General features: G+C 33.5%; 1 protein-coding gene across 2 annotated transcripts; it reads left to right on the plus strand.

The window, feature by feature from the left end:
* The first annotated feature begins 15147 nt into the window (after positions 1–15147).
* Positions 15148–26875, plus strand: LOC112013007 (pleiotropic drug resistance protein 2). Of its 2 annotated transcripts, XM_024045391.2 has the most exons (20): positions 15148–15942; positions 16093–16213; positions 16803–16891; positions 17096–17180; positions 19146–19436; positions 19507–19597; positions 19728–20628; positions 20773–20933; positions 21083–21186; positions 21261–21426; positions 21513–21635; positions 21743–21888; positions 22428–22760; positions 23318–23608; positions 23713–23796; positions 23954–24087; positions 24199–24426; positions 24882–25053; positions 25273–25527; positions 26302–26875. In XM_024045391.2, the coding sequence occupies exons 1-20, from the start codon at positions 15557–15559 to the stop codon at positions 26569–26571; spliced, it is 4431 nt and encodes a 1476-aa protein (XP_023901159.1). In that variant the 5' UTR covers positions 15148–15556; the 3' UTR covers positions 26572–26875. The 2 variants fall into 2 exon arrangements, with proteins under 2 accessions (XP_023901159.1, XP_065626085.1); XM_065770013.1 differs by lacking the exons at positions 15148–15942; positions 16093–16213; positions 16803–16891; positions 17096–17180 and adding an exon at positions 18274–18404.
* The last annotated feature ends 1003 nt before the right edge of the window (positions 26876–27878 follow it).

The raw sequence follows: 27878 nt of genomic DNA on the forward strand, positions 1-27878 counted from the left end.
AAAAAAAAGAGAGAGAAGAAGATGAAAGAACCCAGCCGTGAAGAAGAAAAAAAAAGATAAGAAAAAGAGAAGCAGCTGAAAGAACCCAACTTGAAGAAGAAAAGAAAGAAAGGAAGAAAAGAGAAGAGGTGACGGTCGAGAGAAAAGTGAAGAAGAAAAAGTGGTCTTGAGTGTCTAACCATGCGTCCCATAAAGTCACAATATTTACTACTAAGCCACTGAGTTATGTAACTCAGAAACTGAAAACACCAATTTGGTGTTTTCAGTTTTCGGCACTGTACCATCACTCAAACTGAGTTTGAGTGATGAAAACAAAGATAGAAAATCAAGCCAAACACCAGATTTTTAGTGGGTCTCACGCCAATTCTCAGTTTGAATGATGAGAACTCAGTTTGAGTGATGAAAATTGGCTAATCCAAACAGGCTCTTAGTTTTCCCTCTTATGTGTTTGGTTGGAGGGGTAGAAAAGTAGGAGGGTGGAAAACTTTTTTGTTTGGTTGGAGAGAAAAAGGAAAGATGAAAAATATAATTTATATAAATTGACTATTATACCCTTGTTACATAATATATAAGAAATAGATCTATTTGTCCTCATTACATAATATAAAATTTATCACATCATATTTATAAATTTATATTATTATTTTTATTATTATAATGTAAAAATTACAATAATGTACAACTTGATCAGATCACGTTGAAAAAAAAAAAAGTGCTACGTCCTTAATATTTTACAATATTTTCACAATAAATAATATGTGATAAATTATTACTGATTTTAATTTGAACAAATCACTTAAATATTTTTTATCAGTATTAGTTAGTAACAACCCACCACTTAAAATTTATTGTAAAAATATTGTAACGACATTTCTCAATTTTAATTTCTTCTTCTTTATTTTATTTTTTCCTTTTTATCTTTTTTTTTTATCCACACGTTTCATTTCTTTCTTCTTTTTTCTCTTTTTTTCTCCTCCACACCTTTCCCTTATCTCTATCTTCACTTTTCTTTTCTTTTATTCTCTGGCACTTGGTCTAAGCTCTCTTCACTTTATTCTTTTCTTTTTTTCTCTTCTCTTCATCTACTCCACTAGTGCTCTCCACTTTTCTTTTTCTTTTTCTTTTTTCTTTTTTTTTTCTTTTCTTCTCTTCTTCTCTTCGTCTACTCCACTGGTGCTCTCTTTACTTTTCTTTTTCTTTTTTCTTCTCTTCTCTTTGTCAACTCCACTGGTTTTCTTTTTCTTTTTTTCTTCTCTTCTCTTCATCAACTCCACTGGTGCTCTCTTTAATTTTCTTTCTTCTTTTTTCTTTTTTTCTTTTTGGACAGTTTGAAAGCTACAACTCTCTCATCCCTCAAGTCTCTGCATCTTTTTTTTTTTTTGACAGTTTGAAAGCTACAAGGAAGAAAGAAGATGATGATGATGATGATTGAAACATAAGGGTTTGATTTTGAGTTGATTTTCTGTAGATTTTTGGTTTGATTTTAAGTTATTTTTGGTTGATTTTGAGTTATTTTTGGGTTGCGGTGGTGATAGTTAGGTTGTGCTGAGTTGATGGTTGGAAAATATCTTCTTTCTTCTTTGCTAAGTTGCTGTGACCGTTGGGAACGAGAGGGCATTTGTGTAAAAGTGCTCTTCAGCAGTTTTCCACTCAAGCTTTTCCTCCCGATTTAGGGAGACGAAATTTGTGGGCCTAGGAGAGAAAATTTTCTCCCGGGTTTTCCTCTCTCCCTATTTTTCTCTCTTTCCCAAATAGTGAAAAATACTATTTTCCACTCTATGTTTTCCATCCCCCTAAAATCACCCCAACCAAACACAGTGTTAAGTCATTGTATAAGATTTCTTTTTCTTGTTGTCTCTCAGCCGCACATCTTACCCAGTTGTCTCTTTCTCTCTTTTTTAGACTTTTACTCTCAGTCTCTAAGACTCCACTCACTCCATCACTCAACTCAGTCAGACTCCTATAGGTGGTTTGTAATGGGTTTTAATATTTGGATTTGTGATGGGTATTGAATCTTTTGATATTTAGATTTGATCAAAGTTTTGATTTGTGGTTTGAATTCTTGAGTTTTCTAGGTTTAATTTTGGTTTTAGAATTTAGATATCTCTTCCTCTGTGTGTGTGTGATAGACAGGTGGACATTGATCACTGCGCCGATTGCAACCGCCACCGAGGTTACCAGAGAACCGTTCCTCAGGCGCAGCAGCGGCTTGGGTTTTTAAGAAACCGAATATTCCGGTGTGGTGCAAAAACGGCCACAAAAACCAGCTGCACCACAGCGTGTACAACCCTAATTCTCATATCAAGAAATATGTTAATATTCTATATATAAATTGATATTTTATAAATGTTTGATGTGCACATTGACTATTTGTCTTATGGAAAACTTGTGGGACAACATAAATTTATTTAAACTTGTATGTGTGAATATATCTTTATATTTTTTAGAATTATGAATGGATTATTTTTATGAGCATATTGAATATGTTTTGAGAACCTATGGCAAATCGTGATTAAAAGCTCAGTATTGTATGTTCTTAGTAAGGGACTGTCCAAGAAAAGGGACAGTGCACATTTGATAGCTCCTTAGTAAGGGAGTATACTACTGAGGTTTTTTTTTTTTTTTTTTTTTTTTTTTTTTTTTTTTCACGGTTGGGTTCTTTCATCTTCTTCTATTTTTTTTTTCTTTCTTTCTTCTTCACTCTAGTTTCTTTTCTTCTTTTTCTTCACGCGATGATGGCAGAGATGGCAGAGGGCTTCGATTTCAGTTGTGATTTGCGTTTTAATCGGGTTAAGGTATGCTTTTGGGGCTTCGATTTCAAGGCTTTTATTTTTTTTTCCTCATCTTCTTCTTTATTTTTCTTTCTTCTTCAGACCCACTCTAAGGTTTTTTTTTTTTTTTCTTTGTTCTTCATTCTGGTTTCTTCTCTTAGCTGCTTTTTTTTCTTTTTCTTCAGGCGGTGATGGTAGAGATGGCTGAGTTTGGGTCTCTGATCTAAGGATTTGGGTTTGGGTTTTTTTTTGTTGTGGTTGTGGTGGTTTGAGGCTTGGATTTTTTAGTGGAGGTTGTGGTTTTGGTTGAGGGCTGTTGGTGGGTTTGGATTTTTGATTCATTCGAATTTTTTGGTGGAGGTCGTGGTTGTGTTGAGGGCTGTTGGTGGTGGTGGTTGTGGTTGTGGATTTCTGGGTTTGCCATTGGTAGTGTGGTGGTGGTGTAGCTGGGTTGATGGTGGTGGATGAAGGGTTTGTCGTTAGTGGTGGTGGAGCTGGGTTTCGGTGAAGTTGGGTTTGAAGAGCAGAAAAGATAGGGGACGCGGGTAGCAATCGTATTTTTCTGTGCAGTGTCAATGGGTGGGTCCATCATTTTGGCAAAAAGTGAAGTTAAAAACTGAGATAAATGACTGAGTTTTGTGACCAAACAAAGTGTTGGGATTTTTTGAGTGATGGTGGAGTTTGAGTGGTGAGTTATGGGTTTTGAGTTTGAGTCATGAAAACTAAGAATTGAGATATGAAAACTGAGACACCTCTGAACCAAACGGGCCCTAAATATTTTCCATTCCCCCACTTTTCAACTCCACCATCCAAACAGACCCTAAAAGTGCAAAAGTCTAAAGAGTGAAAAGGAGAAATGAGAGTAAAAAGGAGAAATGACTGATGAGAGTAGCTAAGTAGGAAACAACTGAAGAGAAAAGACTTGCATGGCTAAGATCAAAAGAAAAAAAAAATTTGTATAGTGACTGACTCAAACAATGGCAGGTATTGTTTTTTATTTATTATTTTTTTATTCTTTTCAAAAAACACAAGTGGCAAGAGAATGGTCCATGCGGAATTTTTTTTAATGTATATTTTTTTTCAAAAAACTCAAGTGGCCCACTAACCCATACGACCATACAACATTTTTTTTTTTAATTTTTTAATTTTTTTAATATATTTTTTTCAAAAAATGTATCTAGGAGACAGACTTATAGACAAGACCACTCAAATATTTCCTCCTGACACACGTTTTGAATTGAGAAAAGTAGCTCATTGCCTCACACACGTTAACTTCCTTTTTAAATTAAAATTTATTTTTGATAAGGACATTAGGCCTGTACATTCATGGATAAGAATTCAAATTTTTTTTTTTATAAGAATGACCCTATTCATGGATGAACGTTAGGCCTCTTCTGGTTCTTAGAACGTTAGGCCTCTTCTTTAGTTCTTATATATATTAACATATATATAAAACATGCTTGGGTCGGTTCGGTCTTCATTGGCGTGCACATCTCGGCGCCGATGGCCGCATTGGGCTGACGTCGACACTGAAGATCTACTGCCGACCACCTTGCCGGAAACCTTCGGCGAAGCTTTGAGCAGGGCGGGGCGGGGTGGTGCGGTCAGACCGGTTTTGTCGGTGCTGGTATATCCTTGAACAGTCCTAATGAGAATAGTTTGATAATCAACACTATTTTGGGAAAACCCCCAAAATTAGTAAACACCACTTACCTCTTATTTGCAAAAATATGAAATCAACCACCCTTGAGTCACACTAAATTAGTAGAATTAGAACCTAGTAACACCAAAAATAGGTTCATCAATACATGAATTTCCACTTAAAATCAGTTTTTACACTTAAATAGTTTAATCTATCAATATCAAAGCCTACTGAGATGTTAGATTTTTTGTGCCACTCTGATTGTGGTACTGAGGCTACCTTAGAATTCAAACTATATGTAGGGCCTAGTTTTGCTCCAATTTCATTTCCCTCTCTACTGCCCAATTTCATTCCTAGTTAGTGGACGCTTTCTTTGCTAATATAGAAAAACAATGGAAGCATTATTTTGATGTCATTGGAAAGGGTATAAGAAATATCTAGATATTTTCTTTGTTGGAAATTTCTTGTTTTAAGAAGGCATTTCAACCTGCTAGTGGCTAAAAGGTGAAGACTATATCTGACGATGAAAATAGGGGAAAACAAAAGGGCTATATGCATCATTCTTATTCCAATATAATAACAATTATAAGTCATCTTCTCCATTAAATTAATATAAGGATAGGTGGAGATTGACAAGTCAAACATATGCCTAGAAGTCCTTTTTCTTTTAATATATTGATAGGTTAGGTTTTATAAAGTGATGCCTATTATCCTATTAGCTACTAAAGTAATTTCAAGCACAGTTCTTTCTAGCAAACGTGGGACAGGTCTAGACATTGAATATTCAACTCCCTAAATTTAGAGCTAAAGGAAACCATACAGTCTCATGTTCAGCTGCAAAGCAAAAAAAAAAAAAAAAAGTTGTTCAACTGTGTGTTGCGGCCAAAACAAAAGAAAACCTTATATATATATATATACACGTGTATTTTAAGAGGTAAAAGGCTAGGGTTTTTAAAATCTTATTAAGGTTCATATATTTACTTATGCAACCTCACTTGGGCTTCATATTTCATAGTAATTATTAGATTTAAATATCTTAGGCCCAAACCAATTAAATCCGTTTAATTGTGGGCATTCTTTTTAATTTACGTATAAGAATTAAATTGGTATCAAAATTATGGGGTGTTACAGTAGGTACAAAAGCACATTTCTTAGTTATCTCAAATCGACCCAAAACAACTAAAAAGGGAAAACTCCACACACACACACACACACATATAAAGAGAGAGATAACATATCAATTTTAGGGGAACTCAAATTGTACGTACTTCGATTGGTATGATCACATGCCTTCTTTATGGATCTAGATAGTATTCCCCTTATGCTATTGATTTTAGACTAAACTACACATAAGTTTGAGATTGTTTCATTTTGATCCTCTACATTTTAAAATTTTTATTTTGACCTTTCATGTTTGATTCTGTGTCATATTGGAGTTGCAATCTATTTTCGTTAGTAATTTGACCATCCATATATGTTTTTTTGCCTATAATAATAAAAAAAAAACCTTGCATTCTACTACACTTTAGAGTTAGCATTTCATGAAATTGTTAAATATCAAGGCCCTTTAATGGTTTGATCATTAACAGAAATGGATGACAAAGCTAATATGAAAACAAAATCAAACAAGAAGGATCTAAATTTTGAGGGCCAAAAGTGTACTTTAGTTTTAGTTTTGTTAATATCAGGTTAAATATATACTAGGAAGAAAGAAATTAAAAACTATTGCTACAAAAGACTATAAGTAAAAGAGAGTGATTTGCAAGATTTTAAATTTTTAATAGAGAATTAAATTTTGTTTTCTTAAAATTTTCACAGAGAACACTAATAAAATAGGGAAGGGTGAGGAACATTAATTTTTTTGACTTGTATTCGTTTGTAAAATTGTTGTTACTTTTGGACGAACACTGTATATACTATGCACCCAGAAGATCAAAATGTAGTCTCAATATTTACACATTTTCTTAGTAATAAAATAGTTTGTGGAACAGAATTTGGGATTTTATCGATTTAATTAAAGTGAAATATATCCATTAGATTTTGAAAGTGTCTGGTCGTAGTTTTGACTCAAGAGTCAAGACAATCAGCTACTTTGGCAGCTAGCTTCTAACGTTTCGCAGTATAGCCTCTTTCGTTTGTGTGTATTTGCCTTTGTTTATTTTTTGGTTTTTATTTATTTATTTACTTATTTTTGAGAAGGATAATCAAATAAATTTTCTATGTTTCTAGTTGATCAGCATGTAACATTTTCTAATGATTTGTTAAAAGTATTGGAAAATTCCGACCCGATGTAATTGATTTTATTTAAAAAAAAAAAAAAAAACAATTACCACCAAAGCACAAACTAGTAAACATGTATGGTTAAGTTTATTTTCTAGATCCTATATAAAAAAAGGTTTATTTTCTAGTTTATAATAGTATTTTTCAAGCTAAATAAACTGCGAAATAAACTAAACACACATGTTATGTATGTAACGGTAGGAACACATGTATTAGAGTATGAGGTTTGTCATATTATACATTCTTTAAAAATTCTTTCATTTAATCTTTTAATTAGTGTCATGTGTCACTTAAAAAAAAAAAAAAAGAAGAGAAATATATATTATGGATTTGTTTGGATACCGCTTATTTTGTTGAAAACTGAAAGCACTATAGCAAAATAATTTTTAAATGTATAAATAGTGCCGTAAGACCTATTTTTAATGAAAATTTCGGTGAAAAAAAGATTTGTGGATCTCGTGAATAGTGCACGGGACCTATTGGAAAGCACTGAAACGCGATTCTCAATGAAAAAAGAAAAGCGTGAAACGCTGGAAAACGCAAATGCACTCAATATAATCAATACCCAAACGAGTACTAATATTCATTTAACTTTTCATTTAAGCAAATGTTTGAATGAATTGATTTATTTAACCTAGTAGATGTCTTGTGAGATCGATGTGCAGGACATCTTAATGGTACAACTAGAAGTTTCACAATTCACATACCTAGAGTCCATTGGGAATAGTTTATTTAGCTGAAACTGAAAATTTTTTGCTGAGAGTACTGTAGATAAAGCTAAAAGGTAGTTGAAATAGTACAGTGGGGCCAATGAATAGTACTAAAAAGTGTAATGGGGTCCATGAATAGTACAAAAAATAAGCTGAATAGTAGCAAAAATAAGATAAATAGTAAAAAAAGTTGGCTTTTTAAGCTAATGGCAAACACAACCATAGATTCAACAATTTAGGCTCATAGTGCATTTATATTTGTTTATGCACAACAGTTTAAAGTCTCAATTTTTGTTTACGCAAAATTATATTTTTGTCAATTTTAAACAAATAAGTAAATATAGCCAATATAATCAGTTTTCAAAACAAAAAAGCTAATCCAAAAATACGCATTAAAAAAAGTATATAAATGCCTAAATGGTAAATATATATACCATAGTCAAGTAGTAACTGGAAAAATGCCTCTTCTTAGTTTTCTAGAGCAACACCAGCGGCCAACACTAAGGTGGAGTTTGGATACAGATTATTCAGTGCATGTCTACGTCTGCGTTTAAAAACAATGGGTCCCGTGCACTGTTCACGAGACCCACAAACTACTTTTTTCAACAAAAACAACTTCAAAACTGAGTCTCACAGCACTATTTACACATTTAAAAATTATACAGTGTTTTCAGTTTTTAGCAATAAGCGATATCCAAATAAACCCTAAAATGCTAATTGTAACCCAGGGGGTTGGCTGAGTTGGTTGGGCACTCGGTCTCAAGGTGCTTGTACCGGGTTCGATTGGGTGTACTCCCTAGTTTGAGTCCGGCTACCTGCGCTTTGAAAAAATTCCCTGAACATTTACCCTACTATGGGCTCACTCGTCGTGAACAGTGATTAGTCTCTGATTGAAAGTTTTGAGGATACATTGTGCGAAAGCAAAAAAAAATGCTAATTGAGATTTTTCATTACTTGAGTTTGGTTTTATCTAAGAGCAGCGTTATAAACACACAAAATTTCATAGTGTTTTTTATGATAGTTGAGTTGGTAAATTTTTACTGGTTCTTATCTTGATTACCACTAACGTCGTTTTTTTACTTAAAACTAATAATCTATCACATCAACAAGTATCAAATTTTTTGTCAATTTATTTGCATGTCTATACTCTAAAGTCTCCCTTTATCTAAATGCAGGAGAGAGAGACTTCTGCTAGATGGATGACTTGGGGTTGTTGGGCATTTAATGATTGAGAATATTATGTTCATATCATTTTCATAATAAATCATACATGGTAATGTGTTTTGGTATTAATTCGAAAAAAATTAGACCTCTCAAAAGACTAACGATCTGTTATAATTTTCTCATTGATCCTATTGTGCAATAAATTACAAACTCCAAATTAAAAGAAACAACTAATTAATCTAAGCAACAAATAATAAAAATAAGCACAATGCTTATCAACTCCTATTCAAATATATATATATATATATAATATAATGATAATCCACGATTGAATGCTCTAGTAGTAAATTTCATTAACAACCTCTTGTAGAAATATTATGGATGTAACAAACTGTCCTACTATCAGTAGGGTCTGAATTCATTCATCTAGAGACCTGTGGTCCCAATTTGACATTCATAGTAATTTCATACTTCAAAAGCCTTAGGACTTTGCATCGTAGATATTTTGAATTTATTACCCAAACAAGTGATAAAAGATCAACCTACTAAAAAACAATTTGGGATCTGTCATTACACGAGTTTGGTTTTATTTAGGAGCAGTGTCACTGTAAGGACACGGTTTGTAGCCCAAACCCAAGACGTGTGGGATGTTGGCCCAGTAAGCCCAATACAATAAATTTGTAGAGAGTGGGTTAAAGAACTAGGCCTTAATGAATTTAACAATGATTAGTATGGGTTTAAAAGATGATTAAGCAAGAACAAAGCACATAGGACTGAATAAATTCACTATCCGAGGAGGCAAATCTTGGCATAAATCAATAGAACTGATTATAAGTGCAACTTTGATTGCTACAGTATTCTTTCTCTATTTTCTCAATCCCTCACCTCCTGGAGGGTCTCTTACATTATATAGCTCCCTTTAGACCATATTGGCCCTACACTTGTCGATCATCTAAGCGCTCACCTGAGTGCCTATCCCATTAGATGCACCATTTGGCTCTCTGTGAGTCGTGGTAGCCAAGATAGCACTGTTCAGGAGTCTTCTCTACATAAATGCTACCAGAAAAGTAGTTGTTGTGCATTCAATGCAGTGGTAGTAGCTTTTCCTTAGATTCCTCTAAGCTCCCATCCCTTTTGCACGATCGTATCGCTTGTCTCTATTAGTAGATCATCCTGGAAGGTTACCTTGAATGATAAGGTATACGTTTGATTCATGCCTTGCTTATCCGAGGAGATGACCCTCCTCGGACAACTTTCTTAGCCCTTCCATTTGTACTTTACTTATGGGGTTTTGAGCTTGACATCCTCGCTGCTGTTTATCCTTCTTAGACAGACAAGGTCCTCGGCCAAGTCCAAGGCCTAGTACATGAATTTGGGCCCTTATCTCTACAGTTACAATAGCAAGTTTTTACCGGATCTCATCTTAGTATAATTTTCCCCAAAAAATGATGTTAATGTGTAAAGTGTAATTTGGTATATAATTTAAGGTGGTACAATGTAATTTTCTCCATTTTTTGTTTTTACTTACCACTAATAATTTGTTATATCAACCGATGTGGAATTTTTTGTCAATTTTTTTTGTATGTCTATACTCTATCATCTCTCTTTTATCTAGTATAGTTTGTTTGAATTGAGAGGAGAGAGAGAGGCTTTTGTTGGGTGGGGTGACTTGGGGTTGTTGGGCATTTAATGATTGAAAAATATTACGTTCACAACATTTTTATAGCAAATCATAGGTGGTGAGTTGTTATTAGTTATAATTTAAATCCATCATTGAAATTACTTTTTAACCCATCAATAATAACGAGTAACACTATTTAGGATTTGTTGTTAAAGTGTTGTGAAAATACTATGTACACAACATTTATCTTAGGATTTATTTGAATTGAAGAGTGAGGAGAGTAAAGTAGAGTTTGCCAAAAATATATTATTTTTTAGTCAACTCTATTTTACTTCTCTTTTCTCTCCCTTAATCTAAACAGACCAATATTAATGATTAGCACAACTAAGAGTGAGATGCACCAAAAAAATTGGGAAATTAATGCATGTTTTGCTAGAGTGTGACCAGGGCCGGCTTAACCATAGAAGCAATTGATGCAATGGTCTAAGGCCCCCTGATAAAAGAAGGCCCATCAATGCAAATTAATTACGGCTCCTTCACTTAGGAAAAAAAATTTAAGGCGCCCCTAATAGAAATAAATTGATATGAAGATAAAAAATTAGGGGCCCTTGAAGAGAGAAAATTAGGCCCATTTGTAACCGATGGTTTAATAAAAAAAAAAAAAATTTAAAGCCCCCTTTCCCAAAACATAGAAATTGAAGAGATTATGTTCGTATTTAAAATCTGAATTAATGGCTTTATAAATAACTTCATTGATAAAAACTAACATTTATTACTTGAATCTAAGGAAAAAATAGACAAAAAAAAAAAAAAAACATATTCTCTCCATCTTAAATCTCAAGAAATCAAATACAGTATTGATTAGTTTTTTTTTTTTTTTCCTGCTCACCTTGCTTCTCTCTAGTCTCCATCTTGATTCTTTTTTATATCATTCTTTGTTGTTTGCTAGCTACTCTTCTTTGATCTTCATTCAGGTTTGCTTCTATTTGCTTTTCCTTTCTTTTTATTCTTCTTGCTACTGAGTTTTTTATTTATTTATTTTTATTTTTTATTACTTGTTGCTAAGTTTCACTGATTTGGGTTTCTCTCTTCTTCTTCTTTTTTTGGTTAAGGAATTGGAATGAAACACACTTTAGTCATAGTCACCACCACAGGTCTTTTTATTAGACTTTTAAAAATTTTAATATTTTTCTCCAAAGTCCAAAGTGTACAGGTTTATGGTTGGGAAGTATTCCACATTTTTTTTATTATGTTGGAAGTGTTCCACATTTCTCTATGCTATGAGTTATCATGTCAATCTGCAGGGAGTTATCAAAACCCATGTGAATTGCAGACTATAGTTACACGTTTCTTACAATTAAGCAATTTTTGAAAATTAATTTATATATATTTTGTTTTAATTCGAGCTTTAATAATTAATACTGAGTTGATCGGTCACCTATTTTTATTTTAGTGCTTCTATTTATTCAACCTACATCTAGACTATGACTATCTAGTTTTTTTTTTTTTTTTTTTGCTTTTTTCCCCATCCATTTAGGGTCTCTTTGGATACTGTTTATTGTTGAAAACACTATGGTAAAATAATTTTTAAATGTGTGAATAGTGTCGTGGGACCTAGTTTTAAAACAAAATTTGCGTTTTTCCGTACTTGCAGGTCCCGTGAACAATGCACGGTACCCAAGAAAAAAATGCCAAACGCAAACATGGGTTGTTTTCAGTGCAATCCAAACTCGGCTTTAGAATGTCATTAATTTGTTATATGTACAAGTTTTATCTTAATTTAATAAAATTATAAGTTCAAGATAATATATTTTATATTAAAATTAATTTGTTAAGTTATGTGATAATTAATTTTTTATTTGTGCAGGTTTAGAGTGTAAAGTGATCATATTATTTTCTAAGTTTTCAATTGCATTTTGATAAACCAGGTTCTATTGTTCTATACTTTAATTTTTGTTTTATTCTAGATAATTTATAATTTTTCTATTATAAATTATGTTTTATTTTAATTATAAATGTTTACTAAAAGATTAAGTGATAATAAAAGGAAATGTTAATGAAACTTGAATGTAAAAATTTAATTAAAAATTTTGCATCTCAAAGAGAATGATAAATAGATTCTAATTTAAAAAAAAAAAAAATCAAAAGTTAAATAAATATTATTTACTTAATATTTAAATAATTGAAAAAAGCCTCACCAAAACTTTTCACCTAAGGCCCCCAAATTTGTTGAGCCGGCTTTGAGTGTGATGTGACCAATTTTCAAAATCACATCCCTGCTTTTACCTGATTTCCAAAGCTGTGTGATAGAGGTCACTGACTTGGTTCTCAATTGCTGTTAGAAGGATATGTCGAGGACGAAGTTAGCTAGACCTTTTTTTTTTTTTTTTTTCGCTGAAGTGACCTAGACTTTCAAGCATTTGAGAAAGTCGATATCCATGCATTATTGTGATATTTGGCACATTTATGGCACAGTATTAAGATGAATTTTTCCAAAAGTTAGTTGCCTCGTGCTACAACTACAAACCTAGCATGTTCTACTTTTCAAATTGCATATCCAAAAGGGTTATTAATTTGCTAGAGTGTCTTGATGAATTTAAAGGAACAATCAAACTTTTGATTTGACTTAGTTTCGCTGTTTTACAATTTCAAATCATAGACTGACAAGTGTGTATTACCGTATTTGTTTTGTTTTTTTTCTTTAAATTATGGAAGTCATTGATATTCAAGAATTTGTTGGTGGAAAAGTGTGGTAAGCTTGGGTTTAGTGTCCCACCAAGATAATGATATGTGTCTACTTTTAAACACGTGTCACAATCGTAATAGTTTGTTTAGTATAACAAGATAATAGACCCAAACCAAGTTCATATAATACAATGCATGCTAATATTGTAACAAAAAAAGAGCATAAGGCATTTTTTTCCTATTCACACACAAGGACATAAATCATAATTCGAGACATAAGCGAGAGTAGCAAAACACACAGTAGGTACCAATGAAGGGAGGAATCAAAAGTTTTATCTTAGAGAGACCATAGTATAAATATTTTTATTAGGGTTCATAGATCTCTTATATATTCAAAAATTGAATCTAAAACAAGAGTAGAATGAAAATATCAGTTAGCCCAACCAAAAAAAAAAAAAAAAGGAAAAAAGAAGAAGAAGATCATTTATGGGTCATATTGTAATATTTTGTGATTTTGGAAGGGGCATAGCCATTTTGTATACTTTGTTGAAAAATATTTTTATAGATTATGGGCTTTAAAATAATTTTTCAAAATTTTTGAGTCAACCCCCAAAAAATTACAATCTGGACCGCCATCCAGTACTCGGTACAATATCAGTATTACTCCATTATACACAAATTCAAAGAATTGCCAACTTGTTGATTGAATTATCGTCCCCCATTGGCCAAAACCAGATGACTTAAATATCAATAATCATACTATAGCTTTGTCAACTGCATTCAGTTCTCCACGCCAAGCATATCACCAACTCTTGGAATATACTGACTCCACCTGTAATTAGATCTGTTTATATCCTCTTATTTTTGCATTTTTTCCCTTCCTCGTTGAGGTCTTTCACATATAACTTGAAGCACATAGTTAAATCATCATTTTAATCATCTGTTTTATTTTATTTTATATATATATATATTGGTCGTTTTAATAATCTGTGGTATACTATAAGCTAATTAGTTACATGGTGCTATCAATAAGTACGAAAATTGCCTTGGATCTCTTTTGAGCTGTGATACTATGTTAAAAAAATAGTTGCTAAATGTCTAATTTAAGTATATATGTGTGTGAATTGACCATCACACCAGAGATGTATGTGGTGCAAATTACTTTAACCTTTTACTCCCACTTCGCAAGAACTTATACTTGTAAAGTGATCATTAAGTCAAGAATGCATGTGGTGCAAATTATAAAGTATTACTAACATTTTTTATAATTAACTTGCAACTTGCATCTCTCTCTCTCAGTAGACTTTTTTTTTTTTATTGTAAGATTTTTGGCACTAGCGACTAGCCAACCTACATGGACTATTATTGATTTAGATAATGATTTTAATATATTATTTCTAACTTGGTCAATAATAGGATACATTTGCCAATGAACGAAGATTTCGTAGTTCATGTTTATCAAAAAAGATTTTGTAGTTCATAATGTGTTCACATTGTTGCTAAAAAAGAGAGTTGTTTTGTGTTATAAAGTGGGAATTATTTCCATCTTTTCCATTCTTGCCAAGTATTTTTTGTTTCCAAGGAAGAAATGGTGCTGATAAACTTTTATTTTATTTTGATTTGATTTAATATTTTTTCTTAGGGATGGGGGGAGGGGGATAAAGATTCTTTGCGCTATCGTTATTCTTATATGCTTCGTGTCTCCCTTGGTGCTGGTTGATGAGGACTTATAGGATAGATGCCTTCGTTTGTTCTTATGTTTAGTGTGTAGCAACTGCGGCAGGCGTTTTGCATTTTTTTGCATCCTGTGCACTATTCATGGGACTCGCAAGCAAGTAAGGAAAACGCAGCAAGAAGCAATAAATCTGGATCCTATGGACACTATTCATAGTTTAAAAATTATTTTGCTACAACATTTTTAGCAATAAGTTTTCAATTTTCAGTAATAAGCGATATCTAAACATACTCTAAATTAAGATTCACGTGTGTCTTTATAGCATGTACTATTTTAGCCGGCTTAGATTCCTAGGAAACGACGATTCAAATGGAAAATATTGTGGTTCTTGTCTTGCTTCTCTTTGTCTTGGAATAGAGAATTTTTTTTTGACTGAGTGACCGTTTGGTAAGTGTTTCCCATAGCATGTCTGTGTTTCGCGTTTATAAGCTAGGTCCTATAGCAACTGCCCACTTGTCAGCCAACTCCACTTTAAATGCAGATTATATATACAAACTTCGGATAATTAATTCAATGCATACTCTTTCAACTTTGTCCAAACTCTTTAATACCCATTTCAGTCAGTGTCATGCTCTAATTCCATGCATACTCTTTCAACTTTGTCCAAACTCTTTAATACCCATTTCAGTCAGTGACATGCTCTTACTCCTCACCATCTTCTCCTACATATACCATGTCCAAACTACCACCAAGCCACACATTCTTTCACACACATCATCTCCAAATTTAGCTCAAAACTATCTGAGTTGTTATTCCAGATTCACATGTTCATGAACTCATACAGACTTTTTTGAACTTCTTCACACACGATTTTTAAGTACTCTTTTGAATTTCTATGGCAACATAAGTTTTGTAGTGCATTAAAGTAAGGAAGTGCTTAGTATTACACATACACTGGGGAATAGTCAGGTGCTCAAAAAGTTAAGAAAGAGAGTATTGTATTACATTATGGCAGCTGCTTTGGCTGGAGATGAACTTGTAAGGTCCATGAGCAGCAAGAGGATGAGTTTCCGGTCATCCAGCAGCAAGAGAAGCTGGGCCTCATCGAGCTTGCGTGAGGCCTGGACAGGACAAACTGATGTGTTTCAGAAGAGTGGGAGGGAAGATGATGAAGAGGAGCTGATGTGGGCGGCATTAGAGCGGCTTCCAACGTATGATAGGTTGAGGAAAGGAATGCTGAAGCAGGTTTTGGATAATGGGAGAGTTGGTTATCAAGAGGTTGATGTTACCAATCTTGGAGTGCAGGATAAGAAGCATCTCATCGAGAGTATACTTAAGGTTGTTGAAGAAGATAATGAGAAGCTGCTTCGTAGACTAAGGGCCAGGACTGATAGGTAGACCCTTTTCTAAGAGTAGGGTATAGTTTTGGTTACATAATGTTTTAGTATGTGCCTTTTCTTCTTCTTCTTTTCATTTGTTGAATCGAAGTTCTATTATTAATTTTGATTTTAAGCTTCTAATGATCTTTAATCATTTGCTTTTAGGGTGGGAATTGACATTCCAAAGATTGAAGCCAGGTTTGAGCATTTATCAATCGAAGGAGATGCATATGTTGGAGCCAGGGCACTCCCAACTCTGCTGAACTCATACTTGAATTCAATTGAGGTGTTTTTGTCTCCTATAGTTTTGTATTTTTTTACTCAAACGGGGAATACACAACAAAGTTTTATATTTTCCATGATCCAATTTTGCTTCTTCTCCCGTCTCTATATAATTTTTATCTTGGAAGATTATGGAACGTTGTAGGGTAGTCAAAGTTTTAAAGGCTCTAGTATATATTTCTTGAAATTTGAGAAGAAATACTACTTCTCTCTCTCTCTCTCTCTACCTTACTTTTACATGTGAATTAATTTCTAGACTGATTTCATATCCAAAATGACAAAACATATATCTGTTTTTTCTTTTTCAAATTTTGAGTATGTCCGAATGAAAATTCAATTTGATTTTCTTTTTGAAATTTTCATGTACAAATTGACGGTGAGAGTTTGAGATTGTGAAATATGAAACAAACAATATCTGTAATAAATTCAGTTCAGTTGTCAATGCATCAAAGAGAAGGTATTTAATTGTTGTTGTCAGTACGTGTTCAATTGTTGCCGTCAATGCATCATAGCAGAAATGTTGCTTCAATTTATTTTACAGCTTGGTATATGTACTGACAATGGTTTGGTTTTTAATTTGTTGTGATAAATAGGCGGTTCTAGGGTTAATCAAGCTTTTGCCATCGAAGAAAAGGGTTGTCAAGATTCTACGTGACGTGAGTGGAATAGTGAAGCCATCAAGGTATTGACTTATTGCAAAACTTACTATGTAGTTTGTGTCCCGACTTATTGTTGAAACTTGAAACAATATGTTGTAGAAAAACCTTTTAATGAATTAGAATTAACCATATAGTTTTTCTTCTCATGTTCAGTGTCAAGGCTACTTTATTGAGCTTTTGAATTTCTTGCATGTACTTTGTTGATTAATTTGGTGGTTTTTCTCCAGAATGACACTGCTTCTGGGACCTCCAGGATCAGGGAAAACAACATTGCTGCAGGCACTTGCTGGAAAGAGGGACAAGGATCTCAGGGTGTGTCATTTTCTCCTCCTTACAACTAGGACAATGTCCGCCAAACATTTTAAGAGCGGTATGAAACTGGGCTTTTCGAAAAAGGGGGGTTTTCAAAAAGTGCGGTATGAAACTGGATTTTTTTTAAAAGCTGAGTGTTTGGTAAAAACTATTAAAAACTGATTTTTTAAAAAGTTGAGTGTTTGGCTAGCACTTTTAAAAGGGTGGTTTGAGCGGTAAATTACCAAAAATGACAATATATATATAAAAGAGTTTATTTCATACTTAAATCAACTACTTCATAATACTTAAATCAATTTTTCTTTATTCATTTCTAAAAACTACATTCATAATATTTTTACAACACTTTTACAAAAAATCATTTGTGATAAATTGATACTGATTTTAATTTGAACGTACTATTACAATTATTTTTTTCTCTTTCTAAAAAAATTATTTTTTTCTTACCAATATTAGCTAATAATAACCTATTACTTAAGATTTATTGTGAAAGTATTGTGATAAAAATTAATACTGATTTTAATTTGAATGTACTATTAAAATTATTTTTTTCTCTTTCTAAAAAAATTATTTTTTTCTTACCAATATTAGCTAATAATAACCTACCACTTAAGATTTATTGTGAAAATATTGTGATAATTGATACTGATTTTAATTTGAACGTACTATTACAATTATTTTTTCTCTTTCTAAAAAAATTATTTTTTCTCACTAATATTAGATAATAATAACCTACCACTTAAGATTTATTGTGAAAGTATTATGAAAATATTGTGATAATTGATACTGATTTTAATTTGAACATACTATTAAAATTATTTTTTTCTCACAAATATTAGCTAATAATAACCTACAACTTAAGATTTATTGTGAAAATATTGTGATAAAAATTGATACTGATTTTAATTTGAACGTACTATTAAAATTATTTTTTTCTCTTTCTAAATTTTTTTTTTCTCGCCAATATTAGCTAATAATAACCTACCACTTAAAATTTATTGAGAAAGTATTGTGAAAATATTGTGATAGCATTTCCTTCCCCCCCCCCCCTCCCTTTTTTTCTCCTCCACACACGTACCATATTTCCTTTTTTTATTTTTTTTCTCAGCACTTCGTCTGTAACACCCACGCACTTCTTCACCTTGATCTTCTTTATAGTTTTCTTTTTCTCTAAATTCAACCACTCACAAATGGGATGATTCAGATTGGGAAGATTCACCTAAGGTAATTTCTCTTAATTTCACCAAAAATCTTCAATACCTTTGTCTCTTCATAACCCCAAGACCAAATGGGAATTGAAGTTAGATTGATAAAGATTTAGCCATGTCAGAAGATTCAGATCGGGTTGATAAGAGTGAGATTGGCAGTGGAGGTTCCGGCATATTGTAGCTATTATTTTCTGTGTTTGTCTTTTCAATTTTCAGTGTATTTTGTGGTTAGTAAGATGAGGGTAATTTGGGTCATTCCTTGCATTTCCAATGGTAATATTGATCAAAAGCGCTTTTGTGTTTGTAAAAGCTCGAGAAACCTGTCCGCATGTTTTGGCTGAATACTTTGCATTTCAAAATGCAGCTTTTTTGAGAAAGCATGTTTTGAAACATTATCAAACGCTTGATTTATTTTTTTGGTTTCAAAAAGTGCTTTTTGCCGCCTGAAAGCTGAAACAAACGGGCACATAATCTTTTTAATTTTTTTTTTTTTGTTTCCTATTTGGATAGAGCAATGAGCAGGTAATGCTAGAAATTTTAGTATATAAAAAGTTCATGAAGTCTGGTTTGGTAATTCGTTACGTCAGTTTTCTTAGACACATTCCTCAAAATGTTTCTTAATTTATGAAAAATTTTAGTTTTGCAAGCTATTTCACAACAAATTGCAAAAGTAATTGTTGAATTCTGAGTACTTCTAGTAATGATTACTCTTATATTATGAAGTCCTAACTTCGTCATTAACAACTTCCATGAACAGATATCAGGGAGAGTCAGTTATTGTGGTCATGAGTTATCAGAATTTGTTCCTCAGAGAACATGCGCATACATTAGCCAAAATGATCTTCATCAAGGGGAAATGACAGTCAGAGAGACATTGGACTTTTCAGGACGTTGTTTAGGAGTTGGAACAAGGTATGACCTGCTGACAGAATTGTCAAGACGAGAAAAAGAAGTAGGAATAAAACCAGATCCTGAGATAGATGCATTCATGAAAGCCACAGCAATGGCAGGCCAAGAAACAAGTCTTGTTACAGATTATGTTCTCAAGGTATGTTGGTAACCACCCTTTTAATTCTCAGACAATTTTCTTTTCTAACTTTTCAAAGTATGTACAACAGATTCTTGGATTGGACATATGTGCTGACATTATTGTGGGTGATGAAATGAGAAGAGGCATATCTGGTGGACAAAAGAAGCGTGTTACTATAGGTATGTATGTAAAGTAAAACATAGAAAAAAAGGACTACATATAAAATTAAAGTGTCAGTGTATTTTTTTTTTCCAAAAATGTTTTTGGATTTAACAAAATGTCGAATTGGAATGATTATACTGAGTGCAGGAGAAATGTTGGTTGGACCAGCAAAGGCTCTTTTTATGGATGAAATATCAAATGGTCTAGACAGTTCAACCACTTTCCAGATAGTCAAGTTCATGAGGCAGATGGTTCATATAATGGATGTGACAACGATAATTTCTCTTCTGCAACCTGCGCCTGAAACCTTTGATCTTTTTGATGACATTATTTTACTTTCAGAAGGCCAGATTGTCTATCAAGGTCCGTGTGAGAACGTACTTGAATTTTTTGAAGATGTTGGCTTCAAGTGCCCAGAGAGGAAAGGAGTTGCAGACTTTTTGCAAGAGGTTACTTCCAAAAAGGATCAGGAGCAATATTGGTGCAAAAACAATGAACCTTACCAATATACTAGTGTTCTTGAGTTTGTAGATCACTTTCATAATTTTCACATTGGCCAACAACTTTATGATGAGCTTGGAATTCCATATGATAGGTCTAAAGCTCATCCTGCTGCATTAGTAAAAGAGAAGTATGGAATTTCTAATTGGGAACTCTTGAAGGCATGCTTTGCAAGAGAGTGGCTATTGATGAAACACAACTCTTTTATATATGTATTTAAGACAACCCAGATTACCATAATGTCAATTATTGCCATGACAGTGTTCTTTAGAACCGAAATGAAGCACGGTCAATTAGAAGATGGAGGGAAATATTATGGTGCAATGTTCTTCAGTCTCATTAATGTCATGTTCAATGGAGTGTCAGAACTTGCATTGACTATTTTTAGGCTTCCTGTATTTTTTAAGCAGCGGGATTTCTTGTTCCATCCAGCATGGGCTTTTGGCTTACCAATTTGGCTCCTCAGGATTCCTCTCTCATTGATGGAGTCAGGAATATGGATTTGTCTAACATATTACACTATTGGGTTTGCTCCTGCTGCTAGTAGGTATGAGCTTGCACATATATTCTTCCAGATAAATGAATAAACTTCATGCGTATATAATTTCTTGTTATGTCAATTATTTTCCATCCATGAGCTATGTGAATATATAATTTATGTTTTATTAACACATCTTGAAAATTCTATTAGGTTTTTCCGCCAATTATTGGCATTTTTCAGCATCCATCAAATGGCCCTATCTCTCTTCCGCTTTATCGCAGTATTGGGAAGAGTTCAAGTTGTGGCAAATACGCTTGGTACCTTTACATTGTTATTGGTTTTTGTCCTTGGTGGGTTTATTGTTGCCAAAGGTTAGCAGTTTATGTTGATGAGTTTTCAATAAATCTTTAGTGTTCCAAGTCTCAACTAAAATGATTCTGTACATATGTTGTGAGATGCTCATCTCTTCATGCAATGCTATAATAATTGAAATAGTGAAGACCTCCATCTCCTTGTCCAGATGACATTCAACCATGGATGATATGGGGCTACTACATTTCTCCCATGATGTATGGACAGAATGCCATAGCCATCAATGAATTTCTTGACAAAAGATGGAGTGCAGTAAGATCTCCAATAAAACTTGTAAACAATCATTCTGTTCCTTTAAAATTATCCTCACTTTTTCTTTGTTACAGCCCAATGCGGACCCATTTATTCCTGAACCCACCGTCGGAAAGGTTCTTCTCAAGGCCAGGGGCATGTTTAAGGAAGACTATTGGTATTGGATTTGTGTTGGGGCACTCCTTGGGTTTTCTGTGCTTTTTAACTTCTGTTTTATCATAGCACTCACATTTCTAAATCGTAAGCAATCATTTACCTCACTAATCTCGAGTTCAGTTACTGCAATAAGATTTTAGAGCTGACATTACTTTGAAAATCAAACGCAGCTTTAGGTGATTCTAAATCCGTTATTGTTGAGGAGGATGACAATAAAAAAAGTGGAAAGCAGTCCTCTAATGGACAGCTTCAGATGAGAGGCATAGAAATGAGTACATCTTCAACCGCTCAAGGTTCCATAACTTGCAGTTCTATTTCTTTAAGAGATCATCTACATAGTTCCTTTAAGGAAAATAAATGGTTCTTGCTGTTAATGATTGTAACATGTGAATGAGTACAGGTATTGATATGGCTGTAAAGAACACTCCAGACAACTCAATTGGTAGCGGTGCAGAGAATGCACCTACTAGAAGAGGAATGGTTTTGCCATTCCAGCCTTTATCACTTGCATTTAATCATGTAAATTACCACGTCGATATGCTAGCTGTAAGTATCTTTTCCCATTTCTCTTTTTCCCTCTTGGAGAATTGCCTTATGGTAAGGCAAGAAAAAGTGAAAAAATAAAAGCTGATTCAATAAAGTAGTTGAATAAAAGGTTTATTTACCCAATAGTCTAATCATTTAGAGCTTTTTTTAGTTGTTGATAATATGATAGTTACAATGGGGATGGGGGATTTGAACTGCCAGTTGAGCTACAAACTCTTGACAATCATTTACAACTTTTAATAATTTTTCCTAGAGTGCAACATAAGTGGACTGCTAGATTTCCAACTTTCTAGTCATGACTGAGGGACCATTAATTTTATGATAATGATATCCTGAATGTCTAGAAGATGCTCGCTAAAATAAGATGTCAAGATATTTTGAATACTACATAAGATTGAACAACTCTGTATTGGGTGTTTTCCTAATTAGGCTCATAATAGTATGTGTCACATCAAGCTAACATCTTAATATTTGGAAAAATTCAAAAGTTTAAACGTTTTAGTTTTTGAAATCTAGATTCTAAACACTAGTTTCATCAGGAAATGAAGGGCCAAGGGATCGAAGAAAGTCGTCTCCAACTTTTACGAGATGTTAGTGGTGCTTTCAGGCCTGGTATTCTAACAGCATTGGTTGGCGTAAGTGGTGCTGGAAAAACCACATTGATGGATGTGCTAGCAGGAAGAAAAACTAGTGGGTATATTGAAGGAAGTATCAGCATATCTGGTTACCCCAAGAACCAAGCAACTTTTGCTCGGGTTAGCGGTTATTGTGAACAGAATGATATCCATTCACCCAATGTTACCGTCTATGAATCTCTTGTGTACTCTGCCTGGCTACGTCTTGCCAAGGAAGTTAAGCAGGAAACTCGAAAGGCATGTTTCTTTGCCCAAAATCTAATCGTTTTATCTCCAAACATGTCATTTCCGTAACTGTATAAGCTTATTCTATTTTATCTCTCAATTTAATAGGTGGTTTTTACTTGCTAGGGAAAAAAAAAAAACTAACTTGTGCCTTAGTCCACAATATTCTAGTTTCATAAGTTAATTAGCCCAAATAATTAGATAAAATCATATTTTGGGCTGTGCCCATATATCTACAGGTCACGTGGGTAGAAAACTACTTCACAAAACCTTTTTTGTTCATACAACTTGGAGCCATTTACATGATTCATTTTTTTCCATTTAGGTATAGGTCAATTTATTTATTCTAATTTTAGCTTTCAATAGTTTGGTGTCTTAAGACATGAATAAAGTTGGAGTTTCTTAACCTTTCCAAAATTTGTTTCTTGACATGAATGATTTTCTATTAATAGCAAATATGTAACTCATAATATGTAGCTTCCAATTGTCCAATTACCATGCATGTCTAGCAACTAAAAGTTTGACAAATGGTGTTACTTACCACAACTTTCATTTTTTTTGTACAATAGATGTTTGTTGAGGAAATCATGGACTTAGTTGAGCTAAATCCATTGAGAAATTCCTTAGTTGGTGTTCCAGGAGTAGATGGTCTGTCAACTGAACAGAGAAAGAGACTCACAATAGCTGTAGAATTGGTTGCTAATCCCTCCATCGTCTTCATGGATGAGCCAACATCAGGCCTTGATGCTAGAGCTGCAGCAATTGTAATGCGTACAGTGAGAAACACAGTGGATACAGGGAGAACTGTTGTCTGCCCAATTCACCAGCCAAGCATAGACATTTTTGAAGCTTTCGATGAGGTATATAGGATATATCAATATAAACATTTTGTGTTTGAGATCTGTGTGCCTGACTGTCTTATAATCACATAACACTTATAAATTAAATATCAAATTGCCCACAGCTACTGTTGATGAAGAGGGGTGGACAAGTCATTTATGCTGGACCCCTCGGTCACCATTCTCAAAAGCTTGTAGATTACTTTGAGGTGAATAGCACTATTCTCAATGCTTAGAGAACCAACATTTTATAGCAGCAACTTTTTGAAGTTTTTATCACAAGCTAACATCTATAGCCACTGTAGGGGCTATCAATGCAGCAACTATTGGGAATTTTACTCACAAACTAATATATGACAATTTCAGGCTATCCCATATGTTCCTAAGATCAAAGATGGATATAATCCTGCAACATGGATGCTAGAAATTAGTTCTCTTGCAGTTGAGGCTCAACTCGATGTGGATTTGGCGGAAACTTATGCCAATTCTGAACTGTACAAGTAAGAAGAACATTAGACATTCTTGAAAAATTCCAGCTTCTTTTTTCCTCTTACAATTTTCAATTTTATTTTCAGATATAATAAGTTTTACTACATTGATTTCTTGTACAGGAGGAATCAAGAACTCATCAAAGAGCTAAGCACGCCATCACCAGGATCGAAGGACCTTTACTTCCCCACCAAATATTCCCAATCCTTTGTAATTCAATGTAAAGCTTGCTTTTGGAAGCAATATTGGTCTTATTGGAGGAACCCACAATACAATGCCATCCGGTTATTCGTAACGATAGTCATCGGTGTTCTATTTGGGCTAATTTTCTGGAACAAAGGAGATAAGACGTAAGTCTTAAAATTCTTATTTTCATATCTTAAATTGGACTAATATCAAAGAACTATCAAGGTATGGTAATTAGCCCATAGGGTATGATTGATTTTAAACAAGAATTACTTATATTATCTGATTTTAAGCATGCACTGAAAAAGATTATGATCCAAGGAAGTTATTAACTTGATCTTCACTCGTCATTTTGTAGAATTCTGCATAGTTACAGAGGCATAAAAAAAGGGACAATTAATCTCTTAGTCATACAATGTATGGACTCTACAATTAAGTGCGCCATTTCTGTGCTACTTCATTGATGAATATATCTGAAGCTAATTGCAAAGTATCATGTTAACAGACATAAAAATCATACCATTTACCTTTTAGAGTCTTAAAATGAATGGTCCAGCAATTAAGTATACTATTTCTGTCATTCTTTGCTTGTTTAATGATGAAACTATCATGTTAACAGGCGTAGGGAACAAGACCTGCTGAATCTGATGGGGGCTATGTTTGCTGCTGCTCTGTTTCTTGGAAGCACCAACACGGCTGCAGTGCAGCCTGTTGTGGCAATTGAAAGAACAGTCTTCTACCGCGAAAGAGCAGCGGGAATGTATTCAGCCTTGCCTTATGCTTTTGCTCAGGTAAAGGAAGATTAAAACCAATTTATCACCTCAGAGGAATTATTTTTAATTTTATACTCAACTAATTAATGAAAGAACAACAACAAACAAAGTTTTAGTCCTAAAATTTTGGGATCAGCTTTGGATCCTAAACATATTAATTAATTAATGAAAGAAAAATGAATTTAATACTCTGATTTGCAATAGAAATAATTGGCATTTTTATTTGATGCCCTGCAGGTGGCGGTGGAGATAATTTATGTAGCTATCCAAACTTTTGTCTACACTCTTATCCTTTACTCAATGATTGGATTCCATTGGCGACTTGAAAAGTTCTTGTGGTTTTACTTCTTTATCTTGATGTGCTGTCTGTACTACACATTGTATGGGATGATGGCAGTAGCTCTGACTCCTAGCTACCAAATTGCCGCCATTGTTATGTCCTTCTTCCTAAGCATCTGGAGCCTATTCTCTGGTTTTCTCATCACGAGGCCAGTAAGTAATACCTAAACAATTACACAAAATATAGTATGATATATCCACGTAATGAGTATAGTACACAGAAGCTTTATTTGAAGCAATTTTACTTATATCAAATGTGCATTGGTGTGTCAGTTATAAAATTTTTGCCTCCTTTGGGATAAAATCCTAGCTTCAGCATTGTCACAATCAATAGAGTGTAGAAGACCTCCTCAATGAACTGTTATTATTAAGGGCCAAGTCATAATTTGAACATCTAGATAGGGAGTTGGGAAACCTTGTGGGAGTCAAATTAACACATTTTTCTTCTATTCCAATAGCTTCAAGTATGCATTCTTGAGTAAGATAAAGTATACATTGAAGTATTTTCAAATGGAAAGGACTTAATGAGTCTTTTTTAGCATTGACCATATATACAAGTAAAAGCAGCTTATTAAAAAAACAATGGGAAGCCATGTCATATGCATAAATTCCACATGGTAGGAAAAACTATGGTTTAACGATATTTGTGTGATTGTGATACTGATACAAGAAAGGATTCACTCCAATTTAAATCCACTACTTTCCTCTGGTTTTTAGTTAGATGAAAGACATGTCGCATTTAAAAAATCTAGTCTTGAATCCCCATGTAAATCATTCAAAATCAAATAAGAAACACGTCACAAATCTAACTACAAATTCGAGAGAATCTCGATATGGAATGCACCATTCAAGATTATGATACAATTTTCAAGTCCATTACATTAAAAGAAAATTGAATTTCAAAATTCTAATGGTTGACATGTGCAGCAAATTCCAATATGGTGGAGGTGGTATTATTGGGGCTCTCCAGTGTCTTGGACAATCTATGGCCTTGTGACCTCTCAAGTGGGTGACAAGACCACTCTAATTGAGGTACCTGGACAAGGCTATATGCCTGTGAAATATTACCTGAAGTCTCACTTGGGCTTTGAATATAACTTCCTTGGAGCTGTTGTTGCAGCCCATATTGGCTTTGTCCTCATTTTCTTCTTTGTCTTTGCCTATGGCATCAAGTTCCTCAACTTCCAAAGGAGATAAAAAAAAAAAAAGGATTCAAGCTTCGACAATGATAATAAGATTTTGTCTTAGCAATTGATCTAGCAGAAAGATATGGTTGGCTTAGTATTTTTTCACCAACTTTGTAAATTAACGACTTTTTATCATTAAAATATTCACAAATTCAAGTCCTTGTACAAAAAATAAAAGAAAGTTATGCTAAGAGTTTGAATTTGCTTTTTATTTTTTAGGTAAAATTGAGTTGTGCTCGTAAGAAGTATGAACTCACTGGTTATTGTACAATTATAGCAAAAAATGCAATTTACTCACGGTAACTTTTTTTTTTTTTTGTGTGTGTGAATTATCATTTTAGTCTATTAAGTTTAAAATTTTATCATTTTAGTCCATTAAGTTTGACAACATTGTCATTTTAGTTCTTTCATCCATTGCCATTAGAAAAACTCCATTAACATTGTTTTTCACTATTTTTTTTTTTAAAGGAAGAGTTAACGTGCAATTTTTAAGTAGCAATGGACAGAAAGACTAAAATAACAGCATTGTTGAAGTTATGGTACTAAAATGATTGGTGGGTTTCACTGTTTTAGTTAGCTCATATGGATAACATTGTTCGGTCTTTGCCAATTGTTCTTATCAATAGCTTCATGGACTCCGAATACCATATATATGTTTGACTATTAAAAAAAAGGTTTTTAGACTAAAATGACAACTCAGTAAACTTATCTATGTAAAATTCACCTACAAGTTTGGTTTTATTATCAAAAATCTAATCTGTAAAATGTTGGGACAAATATAAAAAAAGCCTACAAAACGACGTCGCGTTTGCCATTTCATCATATGTTTTGAATTAGAGCTTGCCACTTTTTTCCACCAAACGTACGTTCACAATGTCTTTCTACTGTTATAACAAGAAGCTAGAGTCAGAGTCAGTACATACTACAGTGAACTGAGTTTTGACTTGAAGCTCAGCCATCCCAACACTTTCACTTCGGGCTTCAATTTCTATAAGCCCCAGACTCACAATCGCAATCAACCAAAGAGTCATTGAGACCCTTTACAATATTGTTACTGTTAATATTTTCTTCTTGTTTTTTCAACAACTTGGGGTCGCATTTGGAGCTGGTTGAGGCAGTAGCAGTACTATTTGCAGTGGCCCTTGTCCTTGTTGCTCTCCTTGACCTTGCAGTTGAGATCTCGCTAGTTAAACTTGTGTCTGAAGAGGAAGAATCATGAGCCTTGCCTTTTCCACAACCTCGACGTGGTCTTGATCTTCTTCTTCTTCTTCTTCTCTCCAGCTTCTTCAATCGTTCTTCTTCTTGGTCTTCTTCCAT

Source organism: Quercus suber, unplaced genomic scaffold (assembly GCF_002906115.3).
Source record: "Quercus suber isolate HL8 unplaced genomic scaffold, Cork oak 2.0 scaffold_123B, whole genome shotgun sequence".
Lineage (NCBI taxonomy): Eukaryota > Viridiplantae > Streptophyta > Magnoliopsida > Fagales > Fagaceae > Quercus > Quercus suber.